Source organism: Papilio machaon, chromosome 11, assembly GCF_912999745.1.
Source record: "Papilio machaon chromosome 11, ilPapMach1.1, whole genome shotgun sequence".
Taxonomy (NCBI): domain Eukaryota; kingdom Metazoa; phylum Arthropoda; class Insecta; order Lepidoptera; family Papilionidae; genus Papilio; species Papilio machaon.
In genome coordinates this window covers 3,420,601-3,438,100 of record NC_059996.1, presented here as the reverse complement: position 1 = coordinate 3,438,100, position 17,500 = coordinate 3,420,601, and the positions used below count along the sequence as shown (strand labels likewise).

At 35.0% G+C, this 17,500-nt stretch overlaps 3 protein-coding genes across 7 annotated transcripts in view; 2 read left to right on the top strand and 1 right to left on the bottom strand.

The window, feature by feature from the left end:
- LOC106714078 (protein unc-13 homolog 4B) overlaps positions 1-17,500 on the top strand; it is a 40,214-nt gene that overhangs the window by 11,850 nt on the left and 10,864 nt on the right. For 3 of the 5 annotated variants that reach the window (XM_014507023.2, XM_045680013.1, XM_045680015.1), the window contains exon 2: positions 5,968-6,238. In XM_014507023.2, the coding sequence (XP_014362509.2) occupies positions 5,968-6,238 (271 nt within the window). Of the gene's footprint in view, positions 1-764; positions 1,234-5,967; positions 6,239-9,870; positions 10,180-17,500 lie in introns of those variants that run through there. The other 2 variants (XM_045680014.1, XM_045680016.1) reach the window with 2 other exon arrangements.
- On the top strand, positions 3,086-4,940 carry LOC106714089 (succinate semialdehyde dehydrogenase). Its single transcript, XM_014507034.2, has one exon. It carries the CDS (start codon positions 3,309-3,311, stop codon positions 4,824-4,826), a length of 1,518 nt encoding a protein of 505 aa, XP_014362520.2. The 5' UTR covers positions 3,086-3,308; the 3' UTR covers positions 4,827-4,940.
- Positions 11,437-15,748, bottom strand: LOC123721390. The gene is made up of 2 exons (XM_045680017.1): positions 15,423-15,748; positions 11,437-12,049 (listed from the first exon to the last, which is right to left on the bottom strand). Exons 1-2 carry the CDS (start codon positions 15,684-15,686, stop codon positions 11,729-11,731), a joined length of 585 nt encoding a protein of 194 aa, XP_045535973.1. The 5' UTR covers positions 15,687-15,748; the 3' UTR covers positions 11,437-11,728.

Below are 17,500 nucleotides of genomic sequence, written 5' to 3'. Positions count from 1 at the left end.
TTTTTATTATTCAAATAAACGCCCGAAGGAAGTATTTTTCTTTCATAAATGTAGTGGAAGTTCTGCAATGAGTAATACTACTCTTAAAGTCCATTGGATCAATGACCTTCGAAATTAGGTATGGTTGTCTTGTCTTCTAATCTTATTGAGACGATGTTACTAAATGGAAACATATTTTGGATAAGATGATTTTTATGTAAAATTAATTTAATGATAGGTGGAAGGGATTGGCTCCTGAAACACAGGGCTTTGCCCTAGTTCAGGAACCAAGGCTTCCACATAATTGTGTATATGAGTGTTACAATAAAGCAGTTATTATTATTATATTGATCAATTGAAATTTATCATGTAAATTCAGGGTAAATTAAAAATATGAAAACTTTAATGGTTATTCAATCGAAGATGGATTTGCATTAATTGTATTTAATTAGGTTTCAACGAAATAAAAAATATATTTTCATTATCATTAATTATCAAAATAATATGTTTACCAAGGCCATTAGGTTAATCAATCGATAACAAATAAATAGACAGACCAGTATTATGCCTTGTTAAGTAGCAGAAACACAAAACAGCTGCTTTCGAGTACAAACAACAACAAAGAAATATGGTATTGCTATATCTACATATTGTTAATGGACGGAAGTGTAAATAATATTTGAAAGGAACTCTAAACAAAGTTTGATTCATCATTTCATGCATAATGAATTAGTGATCGTGTAATATTATACAAAAAGACCGAGCGTTAATGCCGTCTGGTTAGTCGGTGTTTCGCTCTGCGCGCAATGAACGCTGCCTTGAATTACGTCATTTCTTTTTAAAAACACGTTCAAATCGAAATGAAAAACGAAGCCAAAATTAGCCATAAGACTTTGATAAATCTTTAATAAAACAGTGTATTCAGTGATTTATTTTCTACTGTTATTTAATCTTATTTCCTAACCTCAAAGCTGAATTGTAACACCAACGAGTGGTGCATTTACAGTTGTTTACCCACACAATCTTATACGATCTTATAACCTGTGTTTACGTCATTTACTCTCAGAATATGACTCGGTTTGGTGATTCACTAACAGTCATTTAAGGGACACAATAATTGTATTTAAAAGCAGTCGTATTTTTTGTTGTTTAAAGTGATACATTATTAAAAATGGATGAAGAATCTATGTGGAGAGGTTTTTACGAAAAGTTGCAGCAACAGAAATCAGTTGAAGAACAAGTACATGAAAGCAGGTAAGGCTTTCACTTCTAAAGAAACAAAAAACGTAATTTTCTGTGCAAAAAATGTTTTTATTCGAAAATATCATCGTTTATTATCAACAAAATAATGCAGCATGTATTAAATTTATCTGCATTTAAAAGTAATATTTGATTTATTGTCATTGTGGCAACGAATACCTACCTACTTTTTTTTTAATTTGAAAATGAAGATCGCACAGCAAGTTTATATTATGATTTACGTACTTTAAACAAGTGGTAAATCAATGACTTTAAAGCAAGCGGGCTGTACCTAGGTCAATGTCTTATTACAAACTATAACTTTGCTATAAACACATGCTTACTCACAACTCACAAGCTTAATAAGTTAATGTGAGACCAGTATTTAAATTATTGTCAATTTAAGATTATTAATATGCTTACATTTTTTTAGAAGAAAATAATCAGTATCATAGAAAATATTTTACCAAGCGGTGGCGCGAACTTTAAAGGACGCAAAAATAACGTTGGTTAACTAAAATTAACCTTAATTAACCCTCCCATTGAAAAGATAGATCGAATAATTACATTGTAAAAAAACACAACAATAGATTCACAAGTGAAGCTTAAGTTAACTTACTATTAAATAATAAAATTAAAATAAGACATTTCTGAATTTGTATACTATGTACCTTAGATTTCTTTTTAATAATGAAGTAATGAGTTTTCATTTTAATACGTAAAGAAAAATAAACGATATTATAGGTACCTTGAGTGTCCTTTCATGCTAATCTGGTTTTTATAACGCTGGTTACTGACGATGATGATTAAGTTCTCCTGGTTGTGGAGAACTTAGAAATGACGTCATCAAATAAAATCAAATAAAGACACATGGTACTGATTTTTCTTCTGTTGTGAATTTCTTTTCTTTATTAGTTCTTCGCATCTTTAAAAATCCTCAAAGCCACTGAAATCATTTGAATTTGCAAGTTAATAAAATGAACACTGTAACCACATTTAAACAAAATCGATAATTTCCGAGCACACAACATGTATTAAGTATCATCTACATCTATACATAGGTACATGTAGTTTCACAAACATGGCAAAGCCTCATGTCTTTGCTCATTGTAGAAGCCTCTACAAGCAATTCGAAAAAAACATCATAATTATTTTGTTGTTACAGCAATTACCTACTTTCAAATTTACATTTTCCTCTTTTGCACATTTAGAAGTTTAAATACAACTGTTTTGTTAGGTCCTTTTCACGCGATGTCGAAAAAAAGGTACTTAGTTGTATTAATCTTAAATACCTTATTTACTTATTATTATAGTAAAAAAGAGATTTAATTTATAAATGTATAAACAGGTTTAATTTTACGGTCTATCGTAAAGAAGTGCTTTTTCTTTTATCCATGCATATCGCGCCATCTATGATTTGTTTAAGGTAGCGAAAAGAAAATGTTTTCAATGTGTTGGATGTTGCCACTATAAAAATTGCTTTAGATAAACTTCGCTAATAAAAAGTAGTATAAAGTAGTTTTTTTTTGTATTGGAACATATTATTCCATGTTCCGATATAAACAATAATCAGTTCCACACACATACAGCTTGACACTAATATAAGATACGTTTTGATTTGATAAATATTTTTAAAACATGTCAAGTTAAGTAAAGTACGTAAAACGATATTGTATTGTATAATAAATTGTACAAAACACATAAAAGTAGTTTTTTAACGCACATGAAACCGAATATTTTGGATCTATGTAAAAATTCTTATTATTTTCACAAGTTGTTAAATTAGCCGACCCAATTCCAAATAAATCAGGGGAAACATTAGATGATGATTGTGGCAACACACAGATTAGTTATCTATCTGTCGTTCTTCGTTATCTCTAGTTTTTCGTTTTGTCCAATACGGCAAACGGCAAACGTCAGATTTATGTTTTTATTAAAAGTTTTTTTAAATAAATTGCTATCAAGACAGTTAAATAACTTTGTATTAATAAGTTATTAAAGTGTATAATTTATTGCGCAACTTATCGATTAAGACTGCGTTACGTAAATTGAGATACGGCGAACAGTAATCGGCGGCGGGTGAGCGTAAAATGATTGTTTCGCGAATTGATACAACTCGAATTTGTAAATTTTATACCATTATATCAAGAAACATGCAGTTGCTCAGGAATCAGGCTTATATAAATGGGCAATGGGTGAGCGCCAATAGCAATTGTGTATTTCCTGTGCTCAATCCTGCGGATGACAGTGTAATAACTGAAGTACCTGATATGGATGCTTGCGATGCTAAGAAAGCGATCGAGACTGCTTCTAATGCCTTTGAAACCTGGAAAAATACTACCCAGAAGGAACGCTCTTATGTTATCAGAAAATGGTATGACATTTGTCAAAAAAATACTAATTACTTAGCCGAAATCATAACAGCCGAATCTGGTAAACCACTCTCGGAAGCTAAAGGCGAAATAGCTTACGGTAATTCGTTTCTGGAATGGTTTGCTGACACCGCAAGGCACATAAATGGTGAGGTGTTAACCAGCCCATGGCCAAATAAACAAATTATGGTAACCAGACATCCGGTTGGAGTTGTTTCAGTTATAACACCATGGAACTTTCCTTTTGCAATGATAACACGTAAAGTTGGTGCTTTAATGGCGGCGGGATGTACTTGTGTTATTAAACCATCAGAAGATACTCCATTAGCGGCATTAGCTGCAGCAGAATTAGCAGAACAAGCTGGAGTACCAAAAGGCGTTATTAACGTAGTGACAACAAGTAGAAAAAATGCTCCCAATGTTGGTAAGATAATGTGTGAACATCCGGATATAAGATGCATATCTTTCACTGGTTCTACTCATGTGGGAAAAATCCTTTATGGAATGGCAGCAAAGGGAGTGAAAAGGGTTGCGTTAGAGTTAGGTGGAAATGCTCCATTCATTGTGTTTTCAAGTGCTGATATAGAAAATGCATTAAATCAGGCAATGTTAGCTAAATTTAGAAATAATGGTCAAGCATGTGTTGGCGCAAACAGGTTTTTGATTCATGAAGATGTGTATGACAAGTTTGTTGAGGGTTTCAAGGCATATATTGGCAAGAAATGTATCTTAGGTCCTGGCACAAAGGAAGGTGTAACTTGTGGGCCCTTAATTAATGATATGCAAGCACAGAAAGTATCCGGATTGGTGGATGATGCTGTTAAGCAAGGGGCAAAACCATTGATTGGTGGAAAATTCTCTAACCTTGGGAGTAAATTTTATGAGTCAACATTGTTGGTTGATGTTAAACCTAATATGACTATTTATGGAGAAGAGATTTTTGGGCCGGTTGCTGTTTGTCTTAAATTTAAAACTGAAGAAGAAGTTGTTAAAATTGCAAACAGTACAAATAGTGGCCTCGCAGCATATGTATTTACAAGAGAGCTAGGCCAAGCATTTAGAATGTCTCGCCAGTTAGAGTTTGGGATGGTTGCTATCAACGATGGTATCCTCTCAGCCGCTGAACCTCCATTCGGAGGAATAAAAGAATCAGGAATAGGCCGAGAAGGTAGCAAACATGGCATTGAAGAGTACACAGATATCAAATACACTCTATTTTCTGGTTTAGATATGTAATCTATCTAAACAGATAATGGCATTTAGTACCTTTTGTAGTTATTAGCTTGCAATCTTCTAAGCCATGTAATTTATGCCGTATTATGTGAAATAATTATGTAACACTATGGAATACTCACAACTTTATAAAGGAAGTTCTCTGAAAATAATGGAATTCTTTACTTAAAATAGAAGTGGCTTATAGAAAAATATCTTTATCGTTAGTGACATTTAGATGTTTAAAATTATATAGCCTGTATTTTTTCTTTTGTTGTTGAAATGTATTAAAAATAAGCTATATCATTCCTGTCTTCCAATATAATGTGATTATTAGAATTATAAGAATAAAATACTCAATAAGTAAAATAAATGTGCATTTATTCATGAATTTTGTTACTGAAGTTTAAAATTTATTATTTAATGATTTTGAATAATCATTTAACTTAATGTGTTATTTAACAATATTAATAAAATTATTTGTTATTTTAAATTAAAATACTTTTAAGAAATTTGTTGTTATCAATAAATTTTTATTATGTTAAGGATTACAGTGTTATTATTTTTTGTCTTTTTTACCATTTAATATTGGCTTATAAAGTGGGTCATGTTAAAGTAAAATTAATTATAAATTCTGACTATATAATTCTTATGCTATCACATTGTTAGGAATAAAAAAACATCAAGAGAAGATAGTTACATCAAGTTACAGTTATATAACACTAATATTATAAATGCGAATGTTCAGATGGATGTTTGTTTGAAGGTATCTCTGGAATGGCTCAACGGATCTTGATGAAATTTGGCACAGATGTAGAACTTAGTTTGGAAGAACACATAGGCTACTTATTACGTTTTTTTTAATTCTGCACGGACGGCGTCGCGGGCGACAGCTAGTTTAATTATACAGAGTATTAGACATTGACTAAGCTAAAACAAAAGTTAACTTTGATTACATTTTTGTTTTAAATTAATCATAATTAAATACTCGCATCCATAATCTATAGGAGATAGAAAAAAAGGTAGGGATAGTCTCCTTTTCCCTAAGAGAAGGAATTAACAGAAAAGGAAGTGAATAGAAAAGGAAAATCCTCTTTCTCGTTCACCACCTTTACTCTGATAAAGGAAGGATAGCGCAATAATTTTTATGTTTTTTTTTTTACAGAATTCAAGATGTCGACGACAGTTTCTTCGAGAAGTTCGGGTCAATACTGAAACAAGTGTCACAAAGGGCTGCATTGGAGGAATCAACTCCATTGGCTCCTTTGAAAGAAGTGGAGGAACAAGAAGAGCAACAGAGTGATGTCACGGATCTGCAAGGGGAGACGAGCCCCGGTAGAGACTCAGATAGTGGTAATGAGACACTCTTGGACACAGACTCAGAGCCTGAAGACCCGGAGAAGATAGATTTTTACGTTGAAGCTGTTGGTTGGAATGTAAGTTTTTTAAACTGAAATATTTATACAAAACTAGCTTTTACCCGCGACTCCGTCCGCGCGGAATAAAAAATAGAAAACGGGGTAAAAATTATCCTATGTCCGTTTCCTGGTTCTAAGCTACCTGCCCACCAATTTTCAGTCAAATCGATTCAGCCGTTCTTGAGTTATAAATAGTGTAACTAACACGACTTTCTTTTATATATATAGATGTTATTGTTATACGATTAAGGATACTTATTTTTTACTTTAATTTTCACGTATATATTAACTCTTTTTATATCTGGTTCGAAAAATGTATTCGATTTTTTGGATTGTTCAATTTGAGTTTAAACGTTCATTTTGACGGAAATCAGTGTAGCAAGAAAGGGTTTCCAGTGTGGCGCTAATTTATATTTAGATTCTATGAACGGATATGTCGGTCATATTCGTTTTATTGTTCGAAGCGCGGCTTGAACTAGACATTGAGTTGGACTTATTTAAGGAAATTAGGTCGTGTTTCGTTCTGGATTATATAGAAATCTGGATAGGTATAAACATGGTGGCATTGGTCCAATTTAATTTGTCATAGCATACCTATAAGCTAGTAAAGAAATAACCTATGAACTGATATCTTTACTAGCTTTTGCCCGAGACTTCGTCCGCGAGGAATTAAAAACTTAATAAGTAGCTTATGCGTTCTTCCAAACTATGTTCTATATCTATGCAAAATTTCATCGAGATCTGTTGAGCCGTTTTAACAATAATCAAATAACTATGTTATTTTTAACCTAGTTGTGGTCGTTAATTAGCACTTTTTCTAAAGAATTTAAAAAACATAAGCTTGAACGCTACATGCATTCCAAGAGAATGTCAACGTGCAATTTAGTAGCAGATTAACTATGAATGTGGTAGTTTTTATTTTAAAACGATATGTACTATAGATATGGTATGTTGTTAGCTCATAGCTGCACAATGGCCGTCTCTCGAAGTCGATGGCATGCCGCCAATGACACTTTTACTTTCCCGAAACGTTTTCCCAACATCTCAGCCAAGGTTTTTCAGTGGAAAACGTCATTTCAAAATGCGTTCACTTGGTTTGTTCACCCATTATATATATAAATGGATTCAAAGTGATGAATAGGCCTAAATTATTTAATTACATTATATTAGTTCATGTGTATAATAATTAAAAAAAAACACAATAAAAATTAACAAATCTCACGTAATTTTCGAAAAAAAGTCCCATATTCGGTGTAGGAAATTATTATGTCGCACATTTATCTTCTTAGATATGGCTTATACCTTCTATTTAAAAATACTATAGCATAATCGTATACCAGATTTATACACTTCAAGAACGGTTATTTATTATACAGATGTTCAATTAATTTGATAAGACTTTGAAGTGGGCAGTCCTAGAAATAATTTAGCGCAATGTCTAGATTGCGCACATAGTCTGGTTATCTTCAACGCACAGACGCACGTAACATGTACAAAACTATACATACATACTTAATATATAATTATGTAGGCTATAACCCTTCTTCAAATAATCTTTATTGATTATGTCCAAGGTAGATTAGAATTTAAGATGTAAAATATATTTCTTCCTAAGAACTTGTCGAGGAAAAAAGCTTATGTGTAAGCCATCACCCACATTTTTTAAATCTTTTTGTAAAGTAGTGCAATTAAAAAAGCTATCTGTACGAAATTTATAGCTGAACACTTAGCAGTTTTTTCAAAGGGCTCGTAAAATTGAATCGAGAAAAGTTTAATGGTGATTCACACGGCGCACACTGTTTCCATCTTCAAAGCACGCATTAACAGAAGTGTTGGTGTTGCGTATATCCGCTATTCATAACGTCTAAAACACATTGCTGTGTTAGGCCAAACATACACGATCCGGTTTTATCTGCAGCCTAATGCGTTTGCGGCCTTAGCTACTATAGAAAGATTTATATTGTGGTTTGTTTCCAAAACTTACGAATGTGAAAATTTGTCAAGACTGCGGCTCTGAATCATGTCCGGAAGCTTTGACGGTCGAAACTTGCGGTAGTTAACGAAAGACATGATTGTTTATTTAAATATACGCGCTTGCACTTTCGGCAAGTTTTGCGGGAGTCGAATCCAATCGGAGCTCTTGCCGGCCCAAACTGCATTTTTTAAATGCAATCATTATTTTACATACAAATCTGCATCTTACGAAAGTCACTGACGCCGCTACTGCATCCGTCTGCGATTATAATCGTATCGTGTGTGCTTGGCCTTACAGCAGTGGTTAATAAAATAAATAAATGGTTCAACATGTGCGTACCTGCCTAGAGACCTTGAGAGCCACCTACATTCCCCGCACTACATTTTATGGGATACATCCGTTAGTAACCACGTTTACTAGTTTCAGTTACATTTTCCTATCATTTAGTATGAAATTAATTGCTCTTAATTATGATAAGCTCTGATGTTGTTATTGGATGTGGTGTCCTTATTACGTACTTATTTTTAATTTAAAAACCGATATTCTTAAAAGGATGATGATCATTGGAGTCGGCACACTAGGCCTTCGTCCTCCAAATTGTTCTTTCGTCTAAACGAGTCAAGATATAAACATAATAAAATTGGTGCCGTAATAGTATCCTTTGAAAGCAAAGAGGTTGCATAAACTTCCGTTTTGTTTCTATAACAAAGTATGCATATGCTCTACAAAAGCATTTCACACAAGGGAATTATAGTGAGGCATATAGAAAAATAGAGTACTGCTATTATTTGAACGTTCAATTTGTTGTATACATGTGTTTAAGTCATACTTGTACTAAAATAATTGTTTTCTCAAGTTAAGAAGTAAATGAGTAAGAGAGAGAGTGAGTGAACGAGAGTGTTACGATAGGTTTACCGTAAGTGTGCGTTCAACCAATAGTAATATTGCAATTTTCTGTCCTTGTGTGAAACTAGTACTAGGGCGCCTTAATTTCCTTTGATCGGTTCAAGCAATAAAAACTCTTTCATATACTATGGTTTTCCTGCTCTTATGCAGACTCATAAATCTTTAGTTTCCATTAGTGAAGGTATAAAAATAGCGATTAACATTATCCGGTACTATATTGCAACATAAGACGCGTTAAGCGCCATAATGAATATATTATCATAGCCATTAAGTAACCATAGACAATTAAATGCATGATAAAAGAGATTTTATAAGAAAACGAGCAATTTTTGCTTTTATTATTTTAAGAGTAGGTATATGTATTAAAAAACATTTTATTAGACAGTAGGCTTTTGTTTTCAATTTCTCTTGAAGCTCTTTTGTTTAATAAATACTATAAATGGCGTTACTAGTATACCTTTTAAGTTTTTAAGTAAAGGTAAAGTAAGTAAAGACGCAAAAAGTTTTTATTTAGTTAACACGGGTAATTTCCATAAATAACCACCTGTGGTCAACAATCAACTGTTGTAAAAATATCTCCCAAAATTCAAAGGAAGTTGTTAAATAATAAATTAGCATCTTTTTTTTTTTTTTATATTATTGAGTCTGGGTTCATACGTCTCCGGTGCGGTGGCGGCGCTTTGCGAAAATAGAATCGGCCGAGTGCCGAATATCCCGGCATGAACAGTGCAGTGTGGCGCGCACCTCATACGTGCACGTCCGACCAACTGACCCTCGACTCTACTATTATCACAAGTGTCATAGTGCCATAAAGGTGTCATAATGTCGTGACAATTATTTTGGAAAAAAATCCAATGAACAATTGTCAGATGTTTAAAGAAAGAATAGCAAAATTAGTGATAGGATTTTATGGATTTTTTAATGTAGATAGAAGTGTGTCTAAATATTTTTGGAATGAAGTGTAGTGTGTAAGTGTTTGGTGACCATGAACGGAATGGGGACATTGAGGAGCAAGTTCAGGGGCATCAAAAAAGAGCTTCTGGACAGACAGACCAGCATGCGTATACAATCGATGACTGTATGTTAATATATAATTTTAATGAACCTCTTACATAAAACGGACGCTTTTAGTACATGTTCTATCCGTGGGTTTCCACCTGCACAAAAACATTTTTTATCTCTGTTTTTTTTTTTAAGATAATAAAAGAGATAATAATATGATTTTGTAGAGGTGGACAGGCAAGGGAAATCCGCGGTGATCCGCATAGATAAAACAATTGTAATATTATGTCCACTTTCTTTTTGTAAATATGCAAATAATCAACGTAGTTCAATCAACAATTAATTTAAGTTAAATGACATTTCAGTGGTTAATGATGGAACATTAACTTTTTATCCGAAGTTTGGATTTCAATTCTCGGCCTTAATTTCAAGGAGATTTTTTTTTTTTGTTAAATGAATTTTTTTGGCTTACGGTAAGAAATATATATATATATGCTGGACTGTATTCTTCGGCAGGTTTTAAATATAATATATCAGTATATGCGGCATTAAAACGTATAGTTTCTGAGATAAAAATCTCAGTTTAAAACATATCGTCATCCCGGTCACTAACTTTGATAAAACAGAGATATTAATATGTTTTAAATGGGCATTGAGGTCTCAGAAACCCACGGTTAGTGTTTAAACATTGACATTATTCTGTAATTAATAGGTCCGTGTTGTATGTGTTCAGTTTGGTATAAAATTGCATCCCAGACTTTACGGACAGACTGTTTTTGAATGACAAATGAGTTCATAGTTTAAAAATAATCCCGCCAAATCTGCATCTTGTGCTCGTAAAATTCGTGCATTTATTTCGTTTTAAAATTTTTGTTTGTGTATGTTTTATTACTTTTTAAATTTGAAAAAGAAAATCTTTATTGCATATATATAATTACATTATAAAAACATTAGTCGGTGTTGCGGCAACACTGGTGCCTTGGCTAGTTAACTAGTAGACCTGTATTTCGGGAGATAGTCCAGTATTTAACGAAAATAACAGCAAAGATGTCCGTAGGTGTAAAAAAGATGAAAAGGGTTTATCACTCTACTAATGTTATAAATGTAAAAGTTTAGGTGGATGGATGGATGGAATCAACGGATCTTGATGAAATTTAGCAAAGATGTAGAAAATAATCTGGAAGAACACATACATTATAAAGATTTTTTTTTATTCCGCGCAGACGGAGTCGCGGCCAAAAGCTAAAGAATTTATAAATCAATTTTTTTTTGTATGTGTGTGTGACTGAGAGATAATAAGCAATTTTTTTACTATTTGATAAATTATGTTTAGGCCAAACACAGTTGCTTGGTTGTAATGGTTTATTTTGGAATTAACAAAGTTGCAAAAAGACAAATTATACGGTGCGCGTATGCATCGGCAGCCGGTCGAGATTTTGAGTGACGTTTCTTCACCCGCACGCCGCTCCGCCCGCTTATAGTGTTGCCCGCATCTCGGGCGCGAACATCCTCCCCGGGTTGAACACCTTTGTTCAAAGAAGCAGTGTGATGGGCCCACGGCTGTGAAGAAACAGATGTAAGTGGTTGTAATGGAAGAGTTGTGGTAGCAGAGTGACGAGAAGGTTCTAGTCCAAGGGAAGAGGACAGATGTTTTTGTAGCTCCGTAGAACAGTTTTTCCTTTCATCTTTAGTTCTGCCACTCTTGAGCCTCCATCGACGCCAGGATAAATTTTGGTGACTCGTCCCAATGGCCACAGTAGAGGAGGTTGACCTGCTTCCTTCAATAATACAAGAGTTCCGACAGATAGTTGTCCTGTTGAATGGAACCATTTAGTTTTTGTTTGAAGTAAAGAGACGTATTCTTTAGAAAACCGCTTCCAAAAATGCTGCTTTATATAATTGATTCTTTGATAACGCTGCAAATGCTCCACCTTCATGTTTGTAACCTGTGGATAAGGTACAGATAAGAGAGTTCGTCCGATTAAGAAATGAGAAGGAGTAAGAGCAGAGAGGTCAGTGGGATCAGATGAGAGAGGGGTAAGCGGACGGGAATTCAAAACGGCTTCAATTTGAGTTAGACAAGTTGTAAGTTCCTCATATGTAAAGTTAGTCATTTGAATCAAGCGCCTTAAATGGTATTTGGTAGAACGAACCGCTGCTTCAGCAATTCCGTTAAAATGGGGAGAATATGGAGGGGCAAAGGAAAATTGAATGCCCTGCTGAGCAACCTCTGAAGGCAGGTTTGAAGTCTGTAAAAATTGTTCCAACTCCTTGGAAACACCAACAAAGTTCGTAGCGTTGTCTGACAGAATGGACTGAGGTTTGCCCCGACGAGCCACAAAACGGTTCAAAGCGGACATGTAGCCTTCCTTGGACAGATCTGTAACAAGCTCGATATGCACAGCCTTGACTGCAAGGCAAACAAAAATACACACGTATGATTTTATAAGCTTACAACCTCGCCCTTTCCGGTCAGCTATCAGTATTGGTCCGGCATAGTCGACACTGCAATGTAAAAATGGAAATTCTAAGTTAGTACGAGAAATTGGTAATTGTCCCATGACAGGTTGTATAGTTGTATTTTTATATCTGAAACATCTTAAACATTTTTTTACGATTACTCTAGAAAGCTTTCTGCCCCCTAAGGGCTAATATAATTGACGAATATTTGCTAAAAGCAGTTGAGGCCCTGCGTGCAATAAATCTAGATGGTATTTTTGAAATAATATTTTAGTGACGTGATGTTTACTACACAGCAAAATAGGATGTTTTATATTATATTCGTAAGGTGAGTTTTCAAGCCTTCCGCCTACACGTATGATACCGTCATTGTCCATGAACGGACTCAACGACGCAAGTCTATTCTTACGAGGTAACGATTTACCCTTTTGTAGCAAGACATATTCATCGGGAAACATATCAATTTGGGCATTCTGCATTACGACCTTAAAGGCCTGATCTAATTCGTCCTTCGTAGGTAAACCGATTCTTTTGTTACTTTTGTTTTTAAGGTTATACACAAAACGTTGAACATATGACATTACTCTTACAAGACGATTGAAGTTAGAAAATTTATTAATTAACGATCGAAACACCGACTCGTGATTTAAATTTGCCGTTGTTAATAGTTGTGATTCGTTGTAATGGTAAGTAGATTCCGAAGATGGCATTTTTGGCCAATCATTTTCGGACTTTACCAAAAACTCAGGTCCTGACCACCACAACGTACATTCCCCAATGTTATTAGCCTTCACGCCTCGTGATACTAAATCGGCAGGATTGTCTCCAGACGAAACGTATCTCCACGAATGGTCAGCAGTACTCTCTTGTATTTCATGAACGCGGTTGCGCACAAACGGATCTAATGAATGCGATGGCATAGATAACCAGCGTAAAACAATAGTTGAATCGCACCAAAAATAACACCTTGTAATTGGTAAATGGAGAGCATTTATGACCTTTACGTATAGTCTAGTTCCTAGTAATGCCCCACAAAGCTCTAACCGTGGAATAGTTGTAGGCTTGATTGGTGCTACGCGATTTTTAGAGATTAATAATCTAACCTTTATTTGATTTTGCTCATCTATCGAACGAACGTAAACACAGGACCCGTACGCTTGTTCCGAGGCATCTGTAAAAATATGAAGCTCATATAAACACGCTTTATCAGACAACACCCAACGAGGAATCTTTAAATTATTAAGATGTAATAGAGAGTTTGAGAAGGATGTCCAAAGTGTTTTTATTTTGTCTGGTACTTGTTCATCCCAATCAGACTTTATCAACCAAAGACCTTGTAATAAAATTTTGCCTTCAACAACACACGGACCTACAAGACCTAAAGGGTCGAAAATTTGACTAATTACTGACAACATAATACGTTTCGTTACCTGCTTGTTCAAGTCTATATTAACAGAGAAAGAAAGATAATCTGAATTGCATAACCAAAATAAACCTAAGGTTTTATGTGGCGTATCTTTATTTTCTGCGAAGTTTAAACTATCCTCACAGCTTGAAACACCTAAAACCTGGGCCAATACCTCCGGGCTATTGGATTTCCATTTACGAAGATGAAATTTCGCCGAAGATAAAATAGAACGTACTTCCATACTTAATTGCACTACCTGTGGTATGGTGTCGCCGCCACTAAGGTAGTCGTCCACATAGAAGTCTTGTAAAATTGACCGTTTAATTTGTTCATTCGACGCGCTTGACGCTAGGCTGCTTAGACACTTTGTGGCCAAATAAGGAGCTGACGCGGTGCCATAAGTTACCGTATTAAGTTTGTATGTTTTGAGCGGTAACTTATTGTTCTCCCTAAAAATTATTTGTTGTAAACTGCGTTGGTTAGGTGTAACATTAATAGCTCTATACATTTTTTCAATGTCCGCGGATATGACATACTTATGTTGACGAAAACGCAACAAAATCGAAAGAAGATCGTCTTGTATATTGGGTCCTACCATTTGGATGTCGTTGAATGATAGCCCGGACGAGGTTGGAGCAGATGCATCAAAAACTACACGAAATTTTGTTGTTGTACTAGCATCATTAATGACTCCATGGTGCGGCAAAAAGTATTCGATATTAGACTCTGCTTCAGAAGTATTACGCGTATTGTTTTCAGTCATATGACCCAAACGTTCGTATTCCTGCATAAATGCTATATATTGTTCTTTGAAGACAGGATTACGTTGAAATCGACGTTCCAATGATAAAAAACGGCGTTGCGCCATTTCATATGACTCACCTAAGACATTAGTATTATTTTTTAATGGTATCGTTACAATAAATCGACCTTCTTCGTCACGAATCGTATATCAACTTAAAGCTTTCCTCACAAGCTCGTTCTTCACTAGACAGGGCATGGCTCGAAGCGACGGAATCGAGTTCCCAAAACCTTTTCAAATTGTTGTCAAGATCTCTTATCGACAAATTACAAGAATGCGTAAAATTTGATTTTGTCTGTATTGGTAGTTGGCCTGTAACAATCCAACCTAATTTTGATTCAACTAACTTAGGCTTGTTTTTGCCTAGGTTAATTGATTTAGTACATATAACATCCCAGAAAACTTCAGCCCCGACGAGAATGTCGATTACTGACGGTATGTTAAACGAAGGGTCAGCTAGATGTAGATCTGAGGGCAACGAAAGTTGACTGATGTCTATTACAGTAGAAGGAAGTATTTTAGTTATCTCCGGTAAAACATAACATTCTATATTCGCTTTATACCTACAACATTGGGACTCGATTGTTAAATTGCAAGCTTGTGTACTAGTTAACGATTGATTATTAATGCCATTAATTTCAGAACTTACGGAACGTGTAGATAATTTTAGTTTACTGCAAAGCGACTGCGTTATAAAATTTGCCGTACTGCCGTTATCGAGTAGAAGCCGTGCGTCCATGCTGTTGCCGTTGTCGTCAATCACTTTCACCATAGCTGTGGACAGTAAAACATGCGTAGAAGTAGTAAATTGTATAGGAGCATTACTCGACAAAACGATATTATTTTCTTTGGCGAAAGCAATGGATGATGATGAATGATTAATAGGCAACGCAACACTAGAACTACTAGGCATTGGGTCTTGAAATGAAGTAGGCTTTGACTCTTCGGTGTGCAAAAGCGTATTATGTTTACTATTGCAATAATTACAATGCGTTAATCTACATCGCTTAGTACCATGTCCGGGACGCAAACAGTTAAAACATATTTTTAACTCTTTCGCCTTATTTAATCTTTCTTCAACCGTTAAACTACGAAAATGTTCACATGTAAACAAAAGATGATTTTTTGAACATAAAGGACATGACAAATGATAAGATTTAATGTTATTATGTTTTGATTGTTCAAATGAACGATTATTATTATTAATGTTAGATGCTATTATATAACTGTTATTTTTCGAAATTGTTTTATTTACATTTGTATGCTGTTTATTTTCAATTGTTTCGAATAAATCAGCTTTGTTACTAATGAAGTCGCAAAATTGTTGTAAAGAAGGCGGTTTCGATAAGCCATTACGATATTCTTCCCAATGTCTACCGGTTACTACGTCTAATTTGTTTGACATGATGTAAACTACAAGCGTATCCCAATATTGCGTCGGCTCGTTCAATGTTTTTAACGCTCGAATATTTTTATTAATTGTATCAAGCAAACGACGTAAACAAAGACTCGATTCTTTGACAACCTGTTCAACATTGAACAATGCCTGCACGTGATTATGCACTAATAGGCGACTATTGTCATATCGATCACATAGCAACTGCCACGCCATTAAATAGTTGTCGCCTTTAAAATCTATGTTCGTAATAATGTCGAGCGCCGCACCCGAGAGCGAGGCGCGTAAATAGTGGAATTTGCTTATGTTATCGATTGAAGCACTACTGTGAATTAATGATAAAAATGTATCCCTATACTCAAGCCAGCACTGATAACTACCATGAAAGCGAGGTAAATCAATTTTAGGTAAGCGAATAAAATTGTGTTGGAATGATTCACCTGCTTGTTTGCATATCGAACCTGCAACAGAGCGGCCGCCATCTGCTGCACCATCGCTGCACAGCAGATTGCGCGCTTGCGCCATCAGCGCGTAATAACGCTCTTCGAATTTTGAACGTTCCTCGTATTCGTCCTCTGGCTTGTCGGAGCACACCTCAATCTCCACCTGTAATTCATCGAATTGATCGTATAATGCCTCGTATTTATTTAATCGACATTGTAATTCATGTTGAAGTTCGGAGATTATGCCGGAAGCGCCAATTGAGCTAATATAATTGGAGAAATTTGTAAGCTTGGCTTTCATGCCACTACGTTTGCGAATTAAGACATCTAGCTGGGCCATTGTTGAATTAAAGGAAAAAAATATCGATAAGAATTACGAAAAAAAAAAAAAGAAAAAAGTGGGTACTTCACTATACGGTAATTAGGCGCTCGTAAATGCATAAGCGTGAAATTGAACAATTAACACAATAGGAAGCCAATTATAGAGGATTTAGAAGGGAAAATATGGAACGAACTCACTTTATCTTCCCCTGTCCACACGGTACTTCCTTTGTCTTGATGTCTGAAGTTTGACTCCGGCGACCGTTGAGCCGATGTCGCGATAATTTGCTGCACTTCGTTCGCTCCAAACGTATTAAATGAGTGGACTGTATTTTCGTTGTTGATTGTTGAGGCTCGATGGACCATTTGTTTAGGCCAAACACAGTTGCTTGGTTGTAATGGTTTATTTTGGAATTAACAAAGTTGCAAAAAGACAAATTACACGGTGCGCGTATGCATCGGCAGCCGGTTGAGATTTTGAGTGACGTTTCTTCACCCGCACGCCGCTCCGCCCGCTTATAGTGTTGCCCGCATCTCGGGCGCGAACAAATTATGTGAAGGTTTATT

Bases quoted from the DNA above. Each gene is read 5' to 3' on its own strand.
- LOC123721390 (XM_045680017.1), bottom strand. From the start codon at position 15,686: ATGCCTAGTAGTTCTAGTGTTGCGTTGCCTATTAATCATTCATCATCA. The intron at 12,050-15,422 runs GTAAGTTCTGAA...CCTTATCCACAG, and splicing joins TAAAATTATCTACACGTTCC to GTTACAAACATGAAGGTGGA.
- LOC106714089 (XM_014507034.2), top strand. From the start codon at position 3,309: ATGATTGTTTCGCGAATTGATACAACTCGAATTTGTAAATTTTATACC.